The sequence below is a fragment of the Scardinius erythrophthalmus genome, assembly GCF_964197995.2.
Source record: "Scardinius erythrophthalmus genome assembly, chromosome: 11".
Lineage (NCBI taxonomy): Eukaryota > Metazoa > Chordata > Actinopteri > Cypriniformes > Leuciscidae > Scardinius > Scardinius erythrophthalmus.
This window is the reverse complement of record NC_138231.1, coordinates 41,622,601-41,647,570: the sequence shown is the minus strand read 5'-3', so window position 1 is coordinate 41,647,570 and position 24,970 is coordinate 41,622,601. Positions and strand designations below refer to the sequence as shown.

The window sequence follows — 24,970 nt, the reverse complement described above, 5'->3', positions numbered from 1 at the left end:
ACTAGAGAAACGAATGCCCGGTCATTGACAGTGATCTGGCGACCCCTGGGGTCCTCAGCGGTACTGCAGGCTTTCGCCGATGTGTGATGATGCCCAACTCGTTTTTTGGGAACATTTAAACCATTTGAAACATATGGAAGTATGCCTATATGACTCTGTTCATCAGTAATTATTGTTTAAATGCCTTTCAAATTTTACAGAATCATAACAAAGTACATAACATGCCCTTGTCCTGAAAAGAGCTGAAGACCCCAGAGCAAATATGCCTTTATGTAGAAGTTATTTTGTGTAAGTGCATTGTGAATGTAGGTAAAATATCTCCCAAAGCTCATAATAGTATGAAGCTTTAAAGGCCTTAATTATTATTATTATTTTTATATAATTTGTCATTTTTTTAGTAATTTGATATAAAACGTTCTTATTTGAGGAGTGATTTGTTTGATAGCTATAATAAATTAAATATATAAGATGAATCATGCCAACTTAAAGTATATGCCTGTTATTTCGATAAATCTTTTAAAGATGCGTTATAATTCTTTTTGAGATTCCACTAAAATACACGTATAAAATAAATATTTGGAACGGGAATAATATTAATAGGAATTATATTTGTAACTTTTAAGTAAAAATAACTAAAAAATAAAAATTATTTTATTTTATTTTAATTGTGGGTGTCGCGCGCTCTGAAAACCTTTTTTATTTTATTTTTTATTATTAAATCTTTACGATACAAGGAGTAAGAAACGCTCTGAAAACCTTTTGTCCCTTGTGCGTTTCCGTCTGACGTTTACAGTGGAGACTGACGTGTCTCTTCCTTCAGTGCGAGTGTACAGCTGCTGTTTGAGCGTGAGAAGAGTTGGAACTATTTCTTTAATGCTTTAATAAAAATAAGAACAACATTTGTGCACATAAGTGAAGTGATGGCGGCAGACTGGGAGGAAATCAGGCGTCTGGCCGCGGACTTTCAGAGAGCTCAGTTTGCAGATTCTGTTCAAAGGTAAAGTCACTGTTCCTGCTTCTGCAAGCTAAACAAATCAAACAAACACAAGAATATGCAGACTGAGAAGATTCTTGAGCCATTAAATATTGAAAACTGATGACTCAAGTTCCTGCGACACGATCACCTGTCGCGCATTATAACGTCATTGGTGTTTATAAAGAGCGTGACTGTATAACGCGTCATAATAACTGATCATCTGCGCTGTAACATGTTACAGTGTCAAATGGGAATCATCATTTAGTATCATGTTATGTATCAAAGCACTATTGTATTACATTTTAACTCTGTACAGCCTGACAAATGAAATAATAGTCAGAACATCTATTAAATGGAGCAGTTTATTGAACCTTATAGATAAATCATTTAAAAAAATATATATCTAAAAATAAAATTGCCTATATGTTTTATGTTTTGTATTAGGCCTATATTTGATACGTTATGCATTTTTGGTTCATATAATATAATATAGTGAGACGGACAGGGAAGAAAAAAATCATAGGCTTTTTAATCATGGGCTGGAAACTAAACAAAAATATGTAATTAGGTGTAAATATTATTTGTATGACCAAAAAGTAAGATGAAATTAAATATAGATGACTTACAGATAACTTAAATAAAAGCTATAGTAAGATAATACACATTGAAGTGCTTTGTTTTGTGATCAAAGCTCAAGACACATAATTCCATGTCAAATCAACCACATTTCAGAAACTTCCTTGGCTCAAATTTTTTATTTTGTAAAAAAAAAAAAAAAAAAATGAAGAAAGACAAACATAAATAAAGAAGAAAGACAAAATATTTCAATGTCATGATGATTGAGTAATCCACTATTTTATCGAGGGGGTCAAAATGACAATTTTCACCTGAGATTTGGAGCCAATTTACCGGGGGGTAAAAATGACTTTAGAAAGATGGCAGCATAATTATTATATTTTTACACAGAGATTGGTAGGTATATTAGTAAAATCTGTTTACTTTAGCAATCTTTGCTGCGTTATATGCCAGCGATGACAGTCCAAAAATGGGGGGAAAGCACTTCTTGTGTTTTTTTGCCCCAAGTTTACACGTCTGTAACTCAAGAAGTATTAAAGGTTTTTTAACAAACTTTTCTTTTGGTATCTTCATTTTAAAGGCCAAAAAGGGTTCAATTATCCTAGAGATGGAGATCTTAATGCAGCTCCATGAGTAAACTGGTCAGTTGTCAACAGATTTACACCTTTCAATCTCTGTGTACAAATATAATAATGATGCTGCTATCTTTCTAAAGTCATTTTTATGACTTTAAAAAATGAAAAATGTTACCCTCTACAAAATAGTGGATTACTCAGTAAATATACATTCATTACACATGTAACATTTTGGCTTTCTTCATTTATGCATTTCTTTCACCAAAAAAAAATAAAAAAAAATAAAGATCAATATACATTTTTAGCCAGAGACCTAATACAATGATGATTGATAATATTTGATCCTCACATTTTAACATGATTTTTCTAAAAGATGATGTATAGATAATCCAGTAAACCTAAGCTGCTTCAGTCCAGTGTTCATTTTGAAATATTAATAACAATAAAAGTTATTCTTATGTTTACTTTATAAAAATCATTAAAGATTTCAGTAACACTTTAATTTTAGGGTTCAGTTCTCACTATTAACCAGTTGATTTGCTTATTAGCATGCATATTACCTGCTCATTAGTTCTTATAAAGCACATTAATGCCTTATTCTGCATGACCTTATTCTACATCCTTAAATCCTACCCAATACCTAAACTTAACAACTACCTTACTAACTTTTAATGAGCAGTAAATTAGGAGTTTATTAAGGCAAAAGTTGTCGTTAATAGTGAATATGTGTTCCCCATACTGAAGTGTTACCATCATTTCATAGCAAAAAGAAAAAGTGCACCACAAACTAAAGTTGGAGGACATTTTTAAAATGATACTAAAAGGCCTTTTAGCTGCTAATAAAGGATGAACTAAAACACATTTTTTCAGCAAAGTTTTGATCATGTTTAGAAATGCATGTATCACAAATGATACTGTTGGCATTATAGGGTTAATAAAAGGAAGTTCTATCGCACAGAGTTTTGAGTAAGATAAGAAATAAAGTTATATGTCATGTCTGATTTGACTTGAGGACTGATTGTGTTACCTGCAGATTGAGCCTCAGTGATTGTGTGTGTGTGTGTGTTGAATCCAGGTTGTCTGAAAGGAACTGCATTGAGATCGTGGCTAAGCTGGTGCTGGAGAAGAAGTTAGATGTGGTTCACACGCTGGATGGGAAAGAGTATGTGACTCCAGCACAGATCAACCGAGAAGTGCGCGATGAGCTCTATATGCAAAGAGGTTAGTGACCTAGATCCCACAGTCGACTCCTGTAATACGCCACTTTGAATAACAAGACTACCTGAATCTAACAGTTTGCTTTGTATCTTAAGGGAGGATTAATGTTGTGGACCTTCAAAAGGTTGGTTTCTAGTCTTCATATTCATCTTGCACAGAAGGTGGGATATTATATTATACATGAATACATTTCCAAGCGTTCTTTAATATTCCTCACAGATCATCAATGTTGATTTGGTCCATGTGGAGAGCAGAGCAAGTGAAATCGCCAAATCAGACAAAAGCACACAGCTCATACTGGGTCAGCTGATCGACAAGTGAGTGGCCAGCTAATGTTTCTGGGGGAAACTATTGAAGATGCTCATCAGTAGTGTTTTAGTCTTGGTCTCAGACTAAGAGGACTCAGGAATTTATCTCAAAATCACAAAATGGCCTGTGCATTGACTGATTCATTTGTTAACATCATTACTGTGATTGGATGTAAATCTTGCATCTAATGCCATTAATAACTAATTTCTAATTTGATTTATTTTGTTACTGTTGTGCCTGGTCTGAAACGAACAGGGGATTGTGTCGGAAATGTCACCACAATTAAAACAAATGCCCACAAAACTCAAGAAATGATCGCAAAATAGTACTTGTATGATGTCTTGTTTTTATATTATAATATACGATATGATTAAGCAATATCATAAGAGCAAGAGAGCTGTTTTCACAAATATGAGCATGATTGCAAATGTGATTTTTATTTTAATGCATTAATCTGAGCATTATGTATGCAGTTGGTAACAGCTCTATATGTTGTCTTATTACTCTGTTGGTTAAATATAAGACATTTCTGAGACAGTAAATGTGGATCTTTGAGGAGTTCTGGGGCCAGTTGCATAAACATAGCTGTTATGTTAAAGGGATACTCCACTTTTTTTGGAAATAGGCTCATTTTACATCTCCCCCAGAGTTAAACAGTTGAGTTTTACCGTTTTCTAATCCATTAAGCTGATCTCCGGGTCTGACGGCACCACTTTTAGCATAGCTTAGCATAGATCATTGAATCGGACAGGACCATTAGCATCTCTCTCAAAAAAAAATGATCAAAGTGTTTCGATATTTTTCCTATTTAAAACTTGACTCTTCAACTTTTAATTTTCCGTATGTCTTAGTACACGATGTAACTACAGAAGAGTCAAGTTTTAAATAGGAAAAATATGAAACACTTTGGTCATTTTTTTGAGAGAGATGCTAATGGTCCTGTCCGATTCAATGATCTATGCTAAGCTATGCTAAAAGTGGTGCCGCCAGACCCGGAGATCGGCTGAATGGATTCGAAAACGGTAAAACTCAACTGTTTAACTCTGGGGGAGTTGTAAAATGAGCTTATTTCCAAAAAAAAAGTGGAGTATCCCTTTAAGACTGTTTTGTAAGAACTAGTATGAAAAACTAGCAGTTGGAGTAATCAGATCTTACTTTTAAGTATCAAATTAGACCGATCTAGGTTTTTATGTAACTGACTTGAAAAGATAGGATGTCTAATTTGTAAGACTAGTCTTAGCAGTTATGCAACCGGCGTTGGGTCTGGTTTTGGTCTTGACTTGGGTTTCAACACTTCTCTTCAGTTCTGTCAACGTGTTAGTTGACTTTGTAGGTGGCAGATTGTCATGCAAACCTAAACGCTTGTTCTGCTATTAAGAACATACTTGGATCGTCTTGCTGAGGAGGTGAACGATAAACTACAGGAGGCGGGACAGGTGAACATTGCAGAGCTGAGCAAGACGTACGATCTACCTGGAGATTTCCTGACTGAGGTTAGTCCAGTCTGTGATTCTCACAATGCATAATTAGGAGAAAGTCATTTTCATATTGTGGCATTTTGGCCTCTGCTGTTTTCAGTGGAGATATTTCAACATGGATGAGCTGCCACAAACATATGAGCTCACTTTATGTTAGCTTTTCCAGTTAATAATTGTATCGTTACACATGTGTCATGAAATGGTCTTTGTTTTTGCCCTCTCTAACTGTTTTAACATGTTGATTCTACTAGGAGCTGAACGCGAGGCTGGGCAGAGTGATCATGGGGCAGATTGATCCGTGCAACAGGGGAGTGATCTTCACACAAGCTTTCGTCTCTAGACACAAAGCTTGCATATGTGGTCTTTTCAGTGCTATCACAAGGTAAGCAGTTCCAGATCATCATGGTCATTGTGTCAGCTATTTTTTTTAATTTAGTCAGTCTTAGTCCTGGGTCAAATGTACTTTTTAGTTTTTATCGTATTAATCAACCTAGTCAGTTTTATGTCTGAACTTTTTAGTCTAGTTTTAGTCAATGAAAACTTGCTGCAAAATGGTTAAATTAATAATCCCAATTATTTAGCTCAAAATGATAATCAATTATAAAAAATACAAATGCATTTTTATATTTCAGTAGAATTATTGCACTTTCACCTATAAGCACAAATTTATTATAGGCTATTTATCATATAGGCCTACTGGTAAAACAAGAAGCATCTCTCTAAAATGAAAATGTTGAAATTCTTAATAGTAATCCAATAAATCCAAATTACATTAATGTTTTTCTTTGTGTGCTGAAACTTTACTGTGAGATCTCCTATGCTGTTAACGGGTTATTTCAAGCAGAAATAAACATTCTTTTATTTATTCGTTCCAAACCAATAATACTTTATTTTATCTTCTAAATGCAAATCTATTGAATCCTGAGAGATTTCTGCCCCTCAATTGAAATTCCACTCACCCAAAACATTGACATTTCAAAAAATCTCATTACAGAAGCTCAGATGTGTTTCAACACGCGAGAACAAACCTCAGTGGAGCTTCTGTTTTCTGTTTGAGCTTCTGTTTGCCAGCTCTGAATTGATCTATGCAATCTATGTACTTTAATCAATGTTTATATTGCGAATAAAAGCCTGTATGAAATCTGTTTATCATATAAAGCAATCGTGTCTGTTCATAAGGCTTGGGTTAAACTGCTCGATTTATACGGCTTACTACTGTCACAATCTCTTTATGAAGTTTTAGGTGGACATACTTTGTAGGGACTCTCAGGTTTGTGTTTGGAAGATGAGCAAAAGTCTTATGGGTTTTGAACAACGTGATGGTGATTAAATGATGGCAGAATTTAAATAAGTGTGTTCAACCTATGCACATGACATTGCTTTTCAAATCTCTTAAGAATTTTTGCTATCGTGAATTTGTCAATGGAATACAGACTTTTTTTTTTTTTCATTTTTATCGGACTTTAAAGATTGATTTCTCTGGAGTTTATTAACAGCCGTGATTTGATTTCCATCCACAGGCCTACGCAGATCAACAACTTGCTAAATCTCTACGGTTTCCAGGAGAATCTGTTATACTGTAAGTATTGAAGTTGGCCTTTTTACACAATCATTTCTTATTTGTGCGTCCTGCATATAGACCTTTTGTGTGTGTTTCTCTTTGTTTATCAGCGGTGCTTGAAGAGCTGGTTAGCAGTGGCCGTTTGAAGGGATCCGTGACCGGAGGAAGGCAGGATAAAGCCATCTACATCCCTGACATCTACTCCAAAGCCCAGAGCACTTGGGTGGAGTCCTTTCTCAAACAGAATGGATACTTAGGTGTGTTAATCTTAAATGACAAAGCCAACGTTCGAAATATAGCTTATGCATTTACAATTTTTAGTCTCTCTGTTCTAGAAATAGGGACTCAGGAAAATGAATGACTCCCTATGCACTGCAGTCGCCCAATCAAATGCTTTCTAGAACGATAATGTCCCCTACACCCTACATAATAAATGCCTCCAACTTAAGCTGCGTCCAACATCGGTCACTTATTCACTCATTCAATGTTCCTATTTAGTGAATGGGGAGCGATTTCAAACACAGTGTAATATGGTTTCCATTGGCGCAAAAGAAGCCTGGTTTGGAGTCAGTGTTTCATCCCAGCATGCACCAATGTGCTCCAGAGACAACATATGATGATCAAATGCCATGAACCAACATAAATTAAATGGAGTACTTTCCATAAGATCATCTCTCAATGCAAATCAAACCAGCTATTAGGCTAACTGAAATAAAACCATGCCAATCTCTAGGTATGGTGAAGGCTATGTGATGATGTGGGGCTATTTTAATTCCAAAGGCCAAGGGAACTTTATCAGGATGCATAGTATCCGGGATCCATGAAGTAACTGGCCTTTAAAAATAAAAATCTGCCTGCCTCTATGGGAATTTAACATAGGGGTGTCCAAACTTATGCACCCTGTATTTTAAGGAAGAACATTTATTTATTTACGATACATTATTCATTCACAAAGAAAATTTGTGTCCTTAAAGGTTGGATTTTTCCTAATTTTTTTTAATTAAGGCATTAAGTTCAATTTCCAAAAGATGATTTTTTATTCCTCTTTTTAGTCAACTTTAGCATGGGTGTCTAAACTTATGCATAGCACTGTAGATTGTCTTCCACGTCAGTTGTAAATTGCACTAAAAGTGAAAAGGACTTCACTGTTATTATTGTAATATTTTTGCTTCGTTCCTAGACCAATTGATTTGTACATTATGAACTATTTTTCCTGTTTGAAAGTTTTGGTTACACTTTATTTCAACGGTCCACTTTAGATATCCTGCTAACTAGTACCTACTAAGCACCTTTGCAACTACATATCAACTAACTCTCATTAGAGTATTAGTAAAGGGTTCGTGTTAGTAGAATAAGTTGACATGTAGTTGCGAAGTTACTTATAATCACTAGAATTTCTGTTTCAGGAGCATCAAAATACAGAGTTAGCAGATAATAAGCAGACAGTCTACATTTAATCATTTTAGCAGACGCTTTAATCCATCTACTAATACTCTAATGAATGCTAGTTGACATGCAGTTTAACTATTGAAAATAGTGGTAGCAAAGCTTTAACATTATATAGCCTACATGTAAAATTATAAAATTAATTTAACTCTGATTAATATTTTATGTCTGTGTTGTATTGTTACTGTGTTATTTGCTGAGTATGCTGTATAAGCTGTATAAAATAGTCAAAAATTCAGTCAGAAATTGTCAAAAATTACACAAATATGCATAAGTACAATAAATCATGATTAATACCGTCACCAACTACACACGCACATTTATTTATCGTGTGTCCGTTCCTGTAGAAGCCTACTACTGTACTAATATTTTCAATTAATTCAAAATATAAACATTGAACCTTACCTAACCTCAATTTGGACTGTTTTTCAGTTTATAATGAACACATTTGAGACAATATCAATGTCTCATATTGACCACTTGTGATCCGTTTATCTGAATTAAGTTAAGCATTGCCAAAAGAGTTTGTGGCATAATGAATTACCTAAAAAAATAAAATAAAATAGCAGATAAAGTACTAACATTGAAAGTAAACTGTTCTGAAGGGTTTAAAAGGCAAATTGCTATACCATTTATAATAATTGTTCAGGAAAAACTCTTTTGTATTTCATTTGCAGTTTTTGTTTAAATCAGGGACTGGTCAAAATAATTTTCTGTGGTAAAGCTTAATTTATGTTGACCTGAGATCAATCCTTTACAGCTCTTCTCAGTCCAGTTGTGTCTTTTCTCCTGCAGAGTTTGAGCCACTGACCCGTTTGGGAATACCTGATCCAGTCAACTACATAAAGAAGAAGTTTAAGTCCAGCAAACTGCTTTTTCTCAAAACCGCGTGTGTTGGCCGAACTATTGTAGATCAGCTTGAGGCCTCAGTGGAGGAGGCCATCAACTCGGCCTCTTGGGTTGACCTGCAGGTGCAGTCATGCAACTTAATAAAAAAATATATATATCCACAAATGTTCCGAGGTAACTTCTTCTTGTTTCTTCTTGTTTAGCCAATGCTCCCAAGCAGTCTGTCTGAGGAGGATGTAGGAATCCTGTTGAATGAAGTGCTGAGGGCCATGAACGTGCAGTCCAGTGCCAGGCTTCTCTCCACTTCTGTAGTCAGCGAGAAGTTCATCAGCGGATGCCTTGCTTTATTTGATGACATCATGCAACAGAAAGCACAGAAGGTGTGTGAGTTCGTCCTGTTACTGTACACCATACACCTCGACAGGGTCAGATATGAACTTGTCCATTAAGTGCCAGAAAGTGATTTCCTGGGGCATTTTTTTTTCCTTTGTTAGGGCAATCTTTATAATTGGTTACCTTATTAAATATCTGTTGTTTTTATGTAAAATACTTAAATGGAATTATTTATAATTAAATAATTCAGAATACTAGAGTCTATTACCAATAAAATTTGATAAGCATCAACAAAAGCCACCTTTACATTGCCAAGAGGCTGCATATGGCATGGCATGTTGATTTACACTTACTCAGACTCAAAATCGGCATACATGTATTTACACAACTGCATGATAGATGCAATTTTCAAGTTGTTTCAAACCTGTATGATTTTTCTTCTTCTGCTGAACACAAATGAAGATATTTTGAACAATGTCCAGATAGTTGATGGACACCATTGACTTCCATAGTAGGAAAAAAATACAATGGAAGTCAATGGGGTCCAACAACTGTCACCTGCAAGTCATTCCAAACAGGCCAGTTATTATTAAATGAAACAAACTATGAAAAGTATTTTTAGTTTATTGGAATAAAGCTAAAATAAAATATAAATATTGAATTAAAAGTTTGTAATGTTGCCTTGGCAGTTGGCAGCTAATTGAAATAGGTTTAAGCTATTTCTGGAAAACTGAATTCAAATTCAAACGGAAATAAAAATAAATCACACCTAAATAGTAATATTAAAAAAAACTCAAAATTACAAAAATTTTAACAAATTTTACATGAAAACTGAAAATGTCAAAATAAAATGTAATTTAAAATATTAATACATAATGTAATAGTATATAAATAATAGTAAAGTAACACTGGTTCCAAACCTGTATGTCTTTTTTTTTCTGCACCAAACACAAAAAATATAAACATGTATATTTTGAAGAAACATGCTTTGGTTGACAAATGGATTCAAGGAGTTGCATGATATCTTATGCATCAACACATTAACAGGAAATCAGTAAAAAAAAAATTGTGAATACACTGGCTTGAAAGGGAGCGTTGTTTCCGGCTGGCAAGAAATAGCGAGCATCTAGACCACATGTGTCAAACTCAAGGCCCGCGGGCCAAATCCGGCCCGCCACGTTATTTTATATGGCCCGCGAGAGCATATGGAAATTTAGGCTGCCGAAAAATTTCGGCCGAAAATAACATTTTCGTTTTTTGGCCGAAAGATACTAAAAAGCCGCCGCGCCCCTCCGTGTTCGGCGATGGTTTGACTCTGGCTCAACGTGTTTTATGACTTTGCGTGCGAGTGCGCTTCCGAAGATGCATAACTTCTAGGCGCGTTCCGCTGTGTGTGTGCGCTGTGCTCTCCGCTCCGTGTTCACAGCGCGTTCTGCTCAATGTTCCGCAAGCAACCTCCGTGTGTGTGTGTGTGTGTGTGTGTGTGTGTGTGTGTGTGTGTTGCGAGCTCTGCTCACGCTCACCGGAAAGGCAAAGTCCGCTAAAAAAACGTGCCGACATGAAATTTCTCTGGACTTGTTTCTTTTTGCAATAGCACTACTGTGCTGTAACATGTGTATAGTCATGGTGTGTATAGCCGTGCAGGGCAACACTGGTAAAATTACTCTCGTTCACTGGTCCTCTCCCTGCTCTGCTCATGGTTTGATTAAAAATAGCTTTGTAGGGCTATACTTTATTTTGACAATTGGTCAAAAAATAAATCTGTTAAATCTGATTCTGCTGCATAGAACTGATTGAAGAATAATATATTGATATTTTATATTATTTTAATATATTTTAATATACTGTATACTTAACCTTTGCACCATTTGGATCACTCGGCTTATCTGTGTTTGCGCCACTTGCATCATTAAGCCAGTAGGTGGCGACAAGTGACTGTCTTTATGAGTGAACAATTGAACTTAAAACTGATTAGTGCCAAAAACAATGATTAACTCAGGAAAGAAACAAGTTGCTGAAACCAATCTTTAATGCTAATATAAATTGCTCATTTGCCTCTGGACACAAAAAGATTGCACTGGTGTTCGATTGAAATGTAACATCTATGCAAAATAATCCTTGAAAGATTTCTCATTTAAGGCCATTCCTGTTTGGAATATGTGATTGTGTATTGTCAACAATAAGCAGAAACATTCTGCATTTCCATTTTGTAGTGTGGATCATTCATTGCAATATTTATCCTCATTCTCATTTTTAAGAATCTGTTATCTTGACAAATAATTTATGCTACTGCCCACTGACATGCTTTTAAAGCTATTGTTATCAAAATTTTTTGGCCTTTAAACACCTTAAAATGCACATGTAGGTCCGAGTAATCCAAATTTTCTCGGGGGAGCATGTCCCCGAACCCCCCTAACTACCTCACATTTGAATAAGCATGACTGTGTGGTAATGTGTGCTGGTGTGGCTACAGTGCCAGGGCTGAATTTTTGAGCCAGTTTACCCTTGCATATATACAATAATACATTATTCTCTGTATCAAATCATTATTACCCAGCCCCTGATGTTTTTAAAACCTAGAAACACCCCTCCAAATGCATATACAATATTTGTAACTTAAATAAGTAATAATCAAATAAAGAGACACTATATTAACATTTTAAAAGTCTTACAGTTACAACCGGCCCTTTGAGGGCAGCCATAATGCTGAAGTGGCCCTCAGTGAAAATGAGTTTGACACCCCTGATCTAGACTGACAGGTTTGCAGCCGATTGTCACTGGATGTGTGTATCTTCTCTGCTCTATCAATAGGAAGTGAAGAATAACCCAGTGTTTCTGATAACCGAGGAGGATGTCAAACAAGCGTCTTTTTTATTGGAGACTTCAGCCTCTTCAAGGAAAGACAAAAGAGATGACCGGCGCAAGAAGGGTACAGGTAAAGAAAGTATTTTTCAGATAACTGCAAAACAGGACAGGAAACACTGATGATATAGATTGATTTTTAAGACCTCTATGAAATCAGAATTGGGAGGTTTTTTTATGCTTTTAGTCCATGCTTTAGTTTCATATTTTAAGGACCCTTGTTTAAATATTAAATAATAATTAAAAATCTCATAGCTTTATTTATGTAAATGTAAATGGAGTGTAAATATATTAATGCCAGTTCTGATGCCGCTTCTGTGCCAGCTCTGCACTGCAAAGATGGATTTTGATTTAATGATTTTATTTGACTGGTAACAGTGGTACTGTGTTATTATTCTAATAGAATTTAATTTGAATATTAGAATTTGACATAAAAAAGGTGATGCATACGGTAAACGACAGGCCTAAACCAGCCATGGTACCTGTACAAAAACACAATCAGTAAAATATCATCTAATTATTATCAACAAAACTTTGAAAATATCAAGATATATTTTTGTCAATATTGCGCACCCCTAATGTACGCCATTAATTCAGTATAAAATCTTCAGGTCTTAAAAAGGTCTTAAAAAGCCTTAAATCTGACTTTAAAAAGTGTGCAGCAACCCTGAATTAAAGTAAAATATCCTAATTTAAATAAAATGCAGAAACGTTTGCAGAAATATTTTAAGAAAAAATGGTATTTTCTGAATTATTATGATCAAACAATTTCTCTGTAAAATGCGAATCTCTTGCAGTTAACTGTTAGCTAGCAATAAAGCGCAGGATCTACTTTCACCCACAAAATAAGACAATACAGAAACCCTTGAAATCCCAACAGAACAGTCCATATACAATTGATTATTCTCCGCCAATTCATCCTTCCTCAGCTTATCAATCGGTTAATGGCTGTGTTGTACACTAGAGGCTAGTGTCTAGACCAGTGTGTAATGTGTTCTTCCTGTTTCAATAGTAAAAACACAAGAAAGAAATGTATGGCTAGAAGAGCTCATCAGGCCATACGTAATTATTATAACCACTCAGGCTGTTTATTATTTTTATTATTTCCCAGTGATTTTCATACCTAAACTTTCAAACTCAGCAGTAGTTATTCTTGTAATAAAAATGACTGTTGATCAGAAAAGAATAATAAAACGACTCTGCTGTCGGTGTTGTTCTTCTCAGAGGGCAGCGGAAGCGTGAAAGGAGGTGGAGGCGGAAATGCCCGAGAGATCCGAATCCGCAAAACAAAAAAGAAGAGCAGGAGGGAGGAAGACAGCGATGAGGAGACATCACACACCTCCTCTCAGGGTATGAACACACATTCACAGATTCATATGTGATTGTGTTACAAAAGAATCACATGCATTTATGAATGCTGTTGTTTCACTTAAAGGTGAAGTGTGTAGTTTCTGCGACACTAGTGGCATCTAGCAGAATTACAAACATACAACATGTTTTTAAACAACATTGCAAACGCCCCAAACACAGAGATCACAAACACAGCTCTCACGGGTGCTTATGAAGGCATGTCTCAACAGGTAAAACTATGCTACTTTAAAATAAAAGGTCTGATTTATTAGGAATACTTTAGCTGTGTTGCTATGTGTGTCCTGAGTAAGCAACTGAGAAGGTTCTAGCAGTCTGTCTAGAGCAAACACGAGCGTCTCACTTATAATAAACCCATCCAACTTATCTGCACCAACATGACGTGCCACAAATGTTAAAGGCACAAAGTAAACATTATAAACTAGGACATTTGTTTCTCTGAACAGGTGCATGATGATGCTGTTTGGTAATGAAGCATCCATTGTAGCACATAGTATCGCAAGGCTGTGTTCACTTTGTCGTGTTCAGGACGTGTTTACCCCTTATATAAACATATACGTTATGTAATAAAAGTGGTTTCACTGCACATGTCTGCGGCGCGTTACAGGTCCCACATGTTTATATCACGTTCCAGAAGAGCTCTCCACACTGCTTCGCTAATGATAGTCGTCACCTTTATTTACATAGCGCTTTTTACAATACAGATTGTTTCAAAGCAGCTTTACAGAGATAACAGGAAAATAATGCAACAAAGTGTGTTTCTGCTGTACAGCAGATCTAGAAGAAAACAGTGTCATAGTCCAGCTTAAGTTCAGTGATGGTTCATTTCTGTTGTAAAAAAGGTATTAATTTAGTTCATTTATCTATCCAGCCGCTCTGGAGAAAACAGTGATGTCATCGTCCAGCTCAGCTCAGTTCTCATATAATGGTGTCAATGCAGGCAGATCAATAATATTGTTGAATATTAAGTGTCCCCAACTAAGCAAGCCAAAAGCCAAAGGTGACAGTGCTCAAGCATTCCTGGTTCCTCTCGTCATAAATCACGATGTTGCCTGTTACAGTTCAGAACAGTCGTCCCCTTGCAGAAGATCTTCATTTGAGTGTAAAAGATGAATTCCTGTGCCCGGTTGCATAAAGCACCTTAAGTGTAATTTTCCCTTAAGTTTGCCCTTATGTTTCCCTTAAACTTAAGGGTGTTGCAGAAAAAAACCCTTAAGTGTTACTTAAGGCTTTCTTTAAGTGAAACGTCATAAACACTTAGAATTTCCCTTAAATGCTGTTTTTTCACTTAAATAATCCCTTAAAAAGTGTTTAGTGTTGCATAAAACCCCTTAACGGTCATTTCCCTAAGTATAACTTAAGGTTTGGAAATCGTAACCTTAAGAGTAACGCGGACAAAAATAAGACGACATGGATGAATGTATGGAACCAGGTGAAGATCATTATATGCCAAGAATAATTTTTAGGGATAGGGAGAACCCTTTGGACCATTTTAGCGATGAAAAATTGTTGCAAGAATACCGATTTGATCGACCTTGAGAGCGTTAGAGAACGTTAGAGAGCGACCTTGACCATGTCACACATCGCAACCACTCTTTACCTGCGGTGTTACAACTGCTTATAGCACTGCGTTTTTTTTTTTTTTTTGCAACTGGGAGTTTTCAGTAGTGGGATATGTTTTACATGTGCATAAATCGGCTACCATTCAATAAATGTAGGCTACAATTAGTGTGTATCGGATTTTCAGGTGATATTCTCAATTCATTCAGTTAACGGACGCTCTGAGGTAAAGTGTTCAGACTGCAGACTTATAGCAACGATTAGCTATATTTAATTGAACAGTACAGTCATAACATAACGTACAGACATTATCTTAATTCCATAATGTCCTTAAACATAACAATATTGCTGGCCATAAACTGAGAAAGTGCGCGTCCTTTGTGTGATACAGTTGTCCAAGACGCGACGCGGCGTGTTAGTGTTTTGCGTATCTATGGCAACAACAGACTTTTATAACGTGAATCCAGGATCGCTGTCGTGAAACACTTAAATGTTTCCCTTACCTAAGAGAACCGTTTAAGAGATTATATGCAACACCCTTAAGTTATTCTCTTAGGTAAGGGGAAATCGCCCCTTAAGGATCACACTTAAGGGAAAAACTTAAGGTGCTTTATGCAACCGGGCACAGGACTTAATGTAGTATTTACTTTTTTGGTCCGAATCAAAAGAACCAAGAGAACCGATGTACAAGAGTGAACACACCCTTAGTGTAATTTGTAATGGTAGTAGGAAGTGAGCAGTTGTAAATCCTGTTTTTGTGTGTGTGTGCATGTGTTACAGGTCGAAATAAGCTGGGAGACATGCCCTTCCTCTCAGTGGATGAGATCATGGAGGTTCTGGAGAAGAAAGTGTGTGACAGCTCTGAGGAGATGCTGCAGGAACTAGCAGAACAGATACTAAGGTTCAAACCATGAGATTCAAGCTAATTGACACTAAAAGTACAGCACTGGCAAGTTCATAATGTGGAAAACAGCTTGAAGACCTATTCACACCAACACACAGGTTCAGACCGAAAATGCGCTCAGATTATACAGCTGTATATATAATGTTGTATATCTATTCTATCATACACTCACATAAGGTGATTTACACCAAAAAGCATATCTCAAACACCTAATTCTCTTTAAATAAAGTTGGAGATATGAGTATGTTCAACTTTATCCGCATACATACAGCATACTTCCATAGGGTGTACATACTGAATAGCAAATCTGCTTGATTACTTGTTTTATTACCATTATCATTGCAAAAATACAACCTAGATTGTTACATACACCTTGTGATGCATTCTTGGACACATCATCAGTGATAGTACCTGGGGTCATAGGGGGTTTCGGGTCTTTCAACTTCAGACCCCCTCACCCAGGCGACCCGACCGGGAGTGATCAGTTCCCGGCCTGTGTCCAAGAAGCGTTCGCCCACTCTTTGTCCCTCCTGATCCACAGCCATCGTGAGGCTTTTTCTGCAGCCTCTGACGCTGCACTGATGGCTCTTCTCTTGCGCACTCCTGTGATTCCCAGGAGGCTGTAGGCCCTGCAGAGTGACCTTCCTGCAAAGCCCCTTCCCCCAACCTCGATGGGCAAGCACTGTGCACGCCACCCCCGTCTCTGACACTCCTCCACCAGCTCCGCGTATTTCTCCCTTTTCCTTTCACTCGCTTCCTCCATTCTCTCCTCCCAGGGCACTGTTAGCTCCAACAAGATAACTTGTTTCGATGTTACTGAGAGAAGAACCATATCGGGTCTGAGGCTGGTCTCCACTATGTCTCGGGGGAACTTGAGTTGCTTTCCCAGGTCCACCCTTAGCTGCCAGTCATTCGCTGCTCCCAGCAGACCTTACTGAACTGTTGGTCGGGAAGGAGGGGGTTCTCCTGCTCTTAAGAATGAGATTTTGCGCTTTGGTGGTTGTAAACGCTTACTCTGATAGATGGCAGTAGTGATGGACTCAGCAACCACCTTCAGCACTTGGTCATGGCGCCAGCGATAGCGGCCTTCCCCAAGTGCTTTAGGACAGCTGCTGAGGATGTGTTCCAGCGATCCTCTTCCCCGGCACAAGGTACATGCCGGAGTCTCCACCTTGCCCCAACAAAAGAGGTTGGCTGGACTGGGCAGGGTGTCATAGACAGACTGAATGAGAAATTTTATGCGATGGGGCTCAGCTCTCCACAGCTCTGCCCATGAAATCTTTCTCTCCATGGCATCTTCCCATCTGGTCCATGCGCCCTGTTGCCTCAATCCCACCATCTGGCTTGCACGCTGCTCCTCGATCCCAGCCCTCACTTCTTTTTGGACCAGGTCCCGCCTTTCCTTACCCTTCAGTTTGTTATAATGGGTTATTGGGGTGCTTCCCAGTCCTGCACGGCCAATCGCCACGGGACCCACCAATTCCTTATGACGGAGCCGTGATTCTGCCTGGTCCACCGCCTCATGTGCCCTCCACTTTCTGCCAGTCCTGACCTCAATGCCAGCTTGAGATACTCTTGGGTCATTGGAATCCCTGTACTGAAGCACCTCCCTTGCTCTGGTAACCATGAACTCCTCGCTGAGGCTGTTGATTGGAAGCGTTAGCTTATTTTTCTTGCCGTAGAGGGCGATGCTGCTCAGACTTCTTGGCAAGCCCAACCACCGCCGAAGGTAATTGCTCACCCTCCTCTCAAATCCTTCCACTGTGGAAATGGGAAATTCATACACCAACAATGGCCACAATATCCTAGGTAGGATTCCATGTTGGTATAACCAGGCTTTGAATTTCCCTGGTAGGCCTGACTTGTCAACTGTCATCAGCCAGCTCTCCAGTTTTTCATTTGTTGCCCTGATAGAAGCGGCATCTTTAAGAGAGCAGTCAAAGGTTTTCCCAAGGCTCTTCACAGGCTTCTCTGTGACTGATGGGATTTGGGTACTTCCTAGGGAGAAGTGGAACGCGTCTGTTACCTTCCCTCTCTTCAGTACCATGGACCTGGATTTTTCCGGCTTGAAACGCATCCTCGCCCATGTGGTTAACCTCTCTAAGCCCTGGAGAATCCATCTACATCCTGGGACTGCTACAGTTGTTACTGTCAGGTCGTCCATGAATGCCCTGATGGGGGGCTGACGGATTCCGGCCCAGCTATTATTGCCCAGCTTGAATCTACCCAATGTAAGCTTAAGGCATGAAGATATCAACATATTATGAACATTAACATCATGATTTTATGTAGAGCTACTTTAAAATAATGTGTTTTGTGAAAAATACTATATGAATACATTTTAGTTGACTTAACAACAGTGGCTCCAGGCTTGTCAGCAAAAGCACAAGTCTTATTGGTTACAAATTATAAAAACAGTTCCTAACAAAGCTTTGGGAGAAACATGTACATTTAATCCAAACAGTCAGCATTAGAATAAGCGTATGTAAGCAAAATAGGCATATAGGGCACATGACTGCCAAAACTTTTAGAGGGAATAAATGGAGACATTAAAAATAATCAAATATAATAAATATAAAATGTATAATCTATTACTTATTTATCGATAAACAAGAATTAATTGTTTATGATAGTTTAAAAACGAATCTCATGCACACTGATTTGATTGGAATACATCATATTACAAATGTTTTAGCACATCCAAAACTCAAATCTGTAAATTCTGCATCTCACACAGCTCCTGTTTGACTTCTGATCTATCAGACGCTGTGTGAAGTGAAAATTTAAATTCTCCTTAAAATTACCTCTCGCATTAACAGCATGTGATGTTCTTGTTGGTCTGAACAAAATCTGAACAGCTGTTCATTCAAATTAAAATGTTTATCTCACAGCATTTTTGCACCGAACATTCTTCTTGCTGTGAACAGGCTTTGAGGTTATTGGTTATTTTTTAAGGGATTTGCTTTAGATAAAATCAACAACATTTGGAAAATGAAGTTGCAGAACCTCAACTTCTTTTTCTTCTTCTTTTTTTTCTTTTTTATTGACAGGCCATTGAGTAAAATGTACCAGGAAGTGGTCAGTACAGCTTTCATGTCCACAAGTTCAACCGGAGCAGGAGGAAGTCGGAAGAAAAACATGAAGGATCTTCAGGAGGAGATCAACAACTTGTACAACAACATCCGCCTCTTTGAGAAAGGAACCAAACTCTTCTCAGGTTTGCCTGTTCGAGTCTTAAATTAGTACACTGTAACAAATTGCTGTAAAATTAACAGCAACTAACTGGCTATTTTGGTTGCCAGTAAGCCTGTAAACTTTACAAGAGTTCTATAAATCATAAACTACAATTATACTGAAAAATTATTTAGCAGCCGGAAACATTTTTTTTCCATTTTCCACTGTGGATCTGATAACGAAGCTCTTTAGAATGTAATAGACGTGACGTAAATAAGATGTAAAAAGTGACCGCGTTATGGAGGATGATCAGATATTTCTTTTAATTTTATTTTTAATTTGTGTTCACGTCGCTCAAATAGTGCTCTTAGCCAGTTACAGAGAAAGTGGCAGCCAGGCAACAGACAGGTGACCAATCCTGAGTTGTGACATCACCAAACGCATTTCACCTATCTTTCCAGTAAGAACTGGAACCATTCCTTACTGTTCTCAGAACCGTTCGGCCCGACGGTGGAAAAGCAGTTTAAGTTTTCAGCAAATGACTGCATAAAGATTGGTTGTAAAGTATCTGTGTGATGCTCTTCTCTCTCTGTCTTAACGTTTCTGCTTTTTTTTTCTGCACACACCAGATGAGACGCAGGCTACCATTGCCAGGCATGTTTTGAAGACCGTATGTACGGATGTAACCAATGTGCTGCTGAGCTTTGTGGCAGCTGAACACATGACCTCGGAAAGCTCGACTGCCATCACCAGCGAGGTACAACCAACTGATATTCCAACATTAAACACCATTCACAGCACATTTAACTTCTCTACTCTGAAGCGAAATATTCATCATGTTGTACTAGGTTTTCATTTATTCATCAGGATTTGATGGGATTGAGAAGTAGACTTTGGCTTTTCTGATTCCCTGAATTTAGATCAGGAGCAGTGCATGAACAAAAACATTCATAATAGAAACAATTAACAAACCACTCTGCTGAACTGAACCCTATGAAAAACACTCAATCACCATGGGTAGCAATCAGGAGCTGCAATATGTATCTTTATAAGTATGAGAAGAAGCTTATCGTCACTGTGGCTGTTAAAACACACACACACACACACACACACTGATTGACATGGCCATGCGCACCAGCTCTCTTTGATTCTCCAGTAGATGAAGTTTACTACTGGAAATTTAGATAGGAAAATCCTCTAAATATCTATCATGTTTACATTTATGTTGTGTCTGTGTTTGTTACCATCTTGCAGATACGGCTGAAGATTCTGGCTAAGCTCTCAGATGAAGTTAAATCTCCTCTGATGAAGCTACACAACAGTCTCAATGGAAAGGTGCGTCATTTTCAAGCCCTCACAGATTCTGTGCTCACAGAACGTCTCAAATTTCAGCAGTCCTTCATCTGTAATAATGATGTTTATGAAATATGAATAGGAGTGTAGAATGAGTTTAAATCCATTTCTGCGAATTCCACAAATTTTCCCCAAAATCAGTTGGAAAAATGTGAAAAATTCTATATATTACATTATATTTGTCAAAATATTGGATCAGCTGAGCTATCAGTTGTCATGGGTTGGAAGAATCAAGCTTTTATTTCTTGACACTTGCAGGCCATTGAAGAGTTTCTGTCATGTTTGGAGACGAGTGCAGAAGAGTGCGGGTTACTTCTGAAGAAAGGTGACAAGAAAAGAGAAAGGTAAAGCCTCTTCCATTCTCCAACAATGCATCAGTATTGATCAGAGATCTGTGTTCCAGATTGAGTTCTCTTTCACGTCTTTGTGAATTCAGATGCTTTAAAATCGCTTGAATGCTTAAACTGACAGGACCTAAAACATGTTTAAATGATAAACGTTAAACTTTACAGTTAATCTGAGAATCACGTGTGTTTCGAACAGTGGTGCCTGGTCCGAATTTTACAGATAACCGATAGTTTGCCAACAAGGTTAAAGGAAAACGATACATTGCAAAGTCGAGGATGGAAACATACCTTTTATCTTAAAGTGTTCGTTCACTTAAAAATTCAAATTCTGTCATCATTAGGGTTGGGAATCGAAAATCAATTCCAGTTATGGAAATTATTCCGCTTATCGACTCCTGTGTATGCATTTTAATGTGATTTCAAACCATTTTTCAGCACAAGAAGATGTGAAATAAATACTCGTGCGCTGTTTTCTGTGCTGGGTACATCCAGCGCGTGTGCACAGAGAGCCACCACTCATATAGCTCACAAATAGGGAGTTCTTGTGCTTGAATGGACAGATACACACAAAATTATGTCAAAATATCCTTGTAAACAGTTGATTGTCTTAAGTGAACGTAAACCGTTGAGAAAGAAAATGCATGTGTAACAGTATATTAGATCTGTGCATTCGGTTTTAAAGTGACATCAGCCTAATAAACCTGCTGCCGTCTGTCTCATTACTGTTAATCAAAGAACAAAAGACATAAAAATCACTCACTGATCTTGCCAGAATAATGTTTGTAACTTTATTACCCAACCCTATTCATTAATTACTCTTAATTACTTTCATTCATCTTCGGAATACAAATAAATATATTTTTAATGAAAACTGAGCGATTTTTGTCCCACCATTGACAGACACACAACTACCACTTTGCGGCTTCAAAAAATTCAGAGATCGTAAAACTAATCCATATAAATTGAGCGTTTTCTGAAGAGACACGATTGCTTTATATGATGAACCGATTGAATTTAGGCTCTTATTCACATTAAAAAAAAATATTACAAGGTTTACATATGGTTGACGTGTGTGTGTGTGTGTGTGTGTGTGTGTGTGTGTGTGTGTGTGTGTGTGTGTGTGTGTGTGTGTGTGTGTGTGTGTGTGTGTGTGCGCGTGCGCAGGCAGGCTCTCTTTGTGCACCGTCAGGCTCTGTTGGAGCAGTTGAGAGATGCAGAAGACCCCGCGCTTGTGCTGCATCTGACCAGCATCTTGCTCTTCCAGAACGTCACACACTGCATGCTTCATGCACCGGGACGCTGTGTGCCACATATCATCGGCTTCCTGCAAAGCAAGATTCCCGAGGTAACTGAAACAAGTCGAAATAACTGTATATTATTGCCAACAATTATACTGAAGTTTGCCCATTCAGAATAATCTCACACTGCATAAATTTGTAGTTCTGTTGGGTCACAGTCTAAAAATGGACTGTCTTTTTGTGATAAAGCAGGGAAAAATAATGCAAATTATAAATACTAAAAGGCAGCGAATCATTTGCTTGTGAATAGTTAGTCGCCCTGTAGTCAATAATTGTATCCCTAAAACTCATCTTTGATCACCATGATCACTTTGATGTTTTTTTCTTGAAAAACAATGTGTTCATGTCTTGAAATAGCTTGAATGTAACCCGACACCCTTGCCTCTTTTAGTATATGTGGTTCTATGAATATGCAAATTAGCCCCGCCTCCACTCACTCAGCTCAGAGGTCCACTCGTTGACGATCACACGTTGATCTGATTGGTTACAAGGTAGTTTGTGACGTCAGAAACACCAGCGATTTCAAAGCGTGTTTTTGAGACTGTCTTTGGTTCACTGCAGTTTTAAGGAAAAAATACTCAGCAATGGTGTCGACTTATGAATTTACACATGGTTTGTCTTAAAGCACATTAAAAACACCACATAGAAATATAAACAATATTAAAAGCTGGATTTTCACCACAGGGGGACTTTAAAGCAGTAGTTTGAGAACCACTGAGTTAAAGCCTTGATATACTTCAAGCAAAATCGAAGAACGATCTGCTGTGATGTAATTTCGTATAAAAGTTGGTTTGGGAGTTTGAAACAGCTCTGGCTGGTAAACACCTTTGAGCTACGATTTATCTGTGGCCATGATGTAATAGGTGGGTGTGGCTCTGGAGCTCCGCCTTCTTTGACGTGGAAATCTTCTCTGGTTTATTTCTTCTGTTTAGTCCTTCGAGGTCAGACATCACAACATAGTGAATGTACAGAAACACATAAGCCAAATGTTTGTCCCTGTGTGTGTTTTAGGACCAGCTGAAGCTGCTGTCTCAGTACCAGGGTCTGGTGGTCAAGCAGCTGGTAGTTCAGGGTCATGGCCTGGAGAAGAACAGCAGTCTGGGAGAGGAGGACAGCTCTGTTGTTCCTGATGACGTGGAGAGCCTTCAGAAAGAGCTTCACAGTCTCACCAGAGACGTCAAAGACATCATCCTTACTCAGGGAAAACCCTCTGGCACAGAGTAACCCAGCTGTTAGTGTGTCCCGCTACATGATGTATTAGAGCTCGGTTTTAAACGTGTAAAATAAACTGACTGAATATACATTTGGAGAGGGTGGACATCTGTATTGTTCTGACAATTACTGACAAAAGTGCTTAACCCTCAAAGCCCTTCAGCCCAGGCTGAGAAGGATAATTATCATGAAGTATTACCAAAATGATTTAGCTCACATTTGAAATGTTGCTTGTCTATGACCCATTAAATAAAGTTGATTTAAATATTTTACCATTGTGCCTGTAAAATCATACATGACTGCTGAGATGTACAAATATAAAGGATTTACAGGACCAAAATTGTAGATCTTTGTAGCAGCTAAATGTGGGGGGAAATATGAAAGTTTGAGGTCAAGAACCCTGAAGTTACATACTTGACTCATTCAATCAAAAGTGTTTCGATCATCTAAGGTTTTCTTTTTCCTACAAATAAATAGCTATATCAAATCAAACCTTTAAAAAAGGGTATATTTTGCATCCTATTCAAATTACTATAAACGAGCTCTCTAAAATAATATTAATCTAATATGCAAATTGACTGTCAAACAGGCAAAATTCAGTATAGTGTGAGTGCGGTTACTGCATTTTTTTATAAACATCAAATTTAACTCAAGTAAAAAAAAACATATTCAAGGGTTCATATCGAGAAAGGAGTTTCAGTGCATTCCCATCACTAGCGGGTTATCCACCTTTTTCCTACACCTCATGACGCTTAGCACAAATTATGGAAACAATCAGCCAAAGTGAACGCAATAAGCATTCTCAAAAACAGGTTACAATAAGATGACATTATTTTACTCACCCTTCAACCATAGAACATTAAAAGGACAATTAAAAGTGTAAAAGCATTAACAAATGACTACAACAAACCATCATAACCCCCAAATTAATTTTCCGCAGCAATATTACTGACATGATGTGCATTGTAGTAATATCTGTATATTATGAAACGCGTTGATTAATCGAAAATGTTCATCACCTGGAACATTGAGTGATTTCAAAGTGCTTTCCGTCATTTTGACAGACAATAAATATAGTAGACCTTTATACCTGCTTTAGAAACATTCAAGTAGCCTAAACACTCTGCTTATAAAGATTAGATGTGAAAAGGGAAACAATTACAGTATCTGTGTGAAAAACCTGGAAAGTGAGGATTTGGGGAGAAAAACGAGAGACTCAGTGAATTCCAGTAAATAATTACTGGGATATATTGTAAATTAAGTCAGGAGAGCAGACCTGGATCATTAAGCTTAACACTCATTGTTTTCATATGAGCATTCTCTCAAAGATTCTCTCAAAATGATGAGAAAATAATCCACTTCACAACTATAAATGTAATGAAAAATAGCGTATTAAACAGTGGAATTTATTTAATTTTTTTCTAAAGTGACAGCAGCTGTTAAAGTTACAGCATCTCTTGCCTCTTCTGATTCTGATAGACCACGGCTGCGTCTGAAATAAGTAGTTACTTAACGCCCGCTTAAAAAGTATGTTCTATATAGTATGAATTTATTCCGGACGTACTTCATTT

The 24,970-nt window shown here is 37.5% G+C and overlaps 1 protein-coding gene across 2 annotated transcripts; it reads left to right on the top strand.

Annotated features, from left to right (window-relative positions):
* Positions 1-776: 776 nt before the first annotated feature.
* Positions 777-23,669, top strand: ufl1 (UFM1-specific ligase 1). Of its 2 annotated transcripts, none has more exons than XR_014031079.1 (19): positions 777-997; positions 3,203-3,348; positions 3,441-3,469; positions 3,565-3,662; positions 5,033-5,147; positions 5,384-5,514; positions 6,653-6,711; positions 6,804-6,950; positions 8,935-9,110; positions 9,192-9,368; positions 12,133-12,256; positions 13,408-13,533; positions 15,892-16,012; positions 19,066-19,232; positions 19,819-19,946; positions 20,444-20,524; positions 20,801-20,886; positions 22,058-22,234; positions 23,199-23,669. XR_014031079.1 is itself a non-coding variant. In XM_081378750.1 (19 exons), the coding sequence occupies exons 1-19, from the start codon at positions 921-923 to the stop codon at positions 23,409-23,411; spliced, it is 2,382 nt and encodes a 793-aa protein (XP_081234876.1). In that variant the 5' UTR covers positions 777-920; the 3' UTR covers positions 23,412-23,669. The 2 variants fall into 2 exon arrangements, 1 of the variants encoding a protein (XP_081234876.1); XM_081378750.1 differs by having other exon boundaries at positions 22,054-22,234.
* The last annotated feature ends 1,301 nt before the right edge of the window (positions 23,670-24,970 follow it).

Excerpts from the sequence above, each read along its gene's own strand:
- ufl1 (XM_081378750.1), top strand. The coding sequence starts at position 921 with ATGGCGGCAGACTGGGAGGAAATCAGGCGTCTGGCCGCGGACTTTCAG. Across the intron at positions 5,515-6,652 it reads CTTTTCAGTGCTATCACAAG|GCCTACGCAGATCAACAACT; the intron begins GTAAGCAGTTCC and ends TTCCATCCACAG. Across the intron at positions 16,013-19,065 it reads CTAGCAGAACAGATACTAAG|GCCATTGAGTAAAATGTACC; the intron begins GTTCAAACCATG and ends TTTTATTGACAG.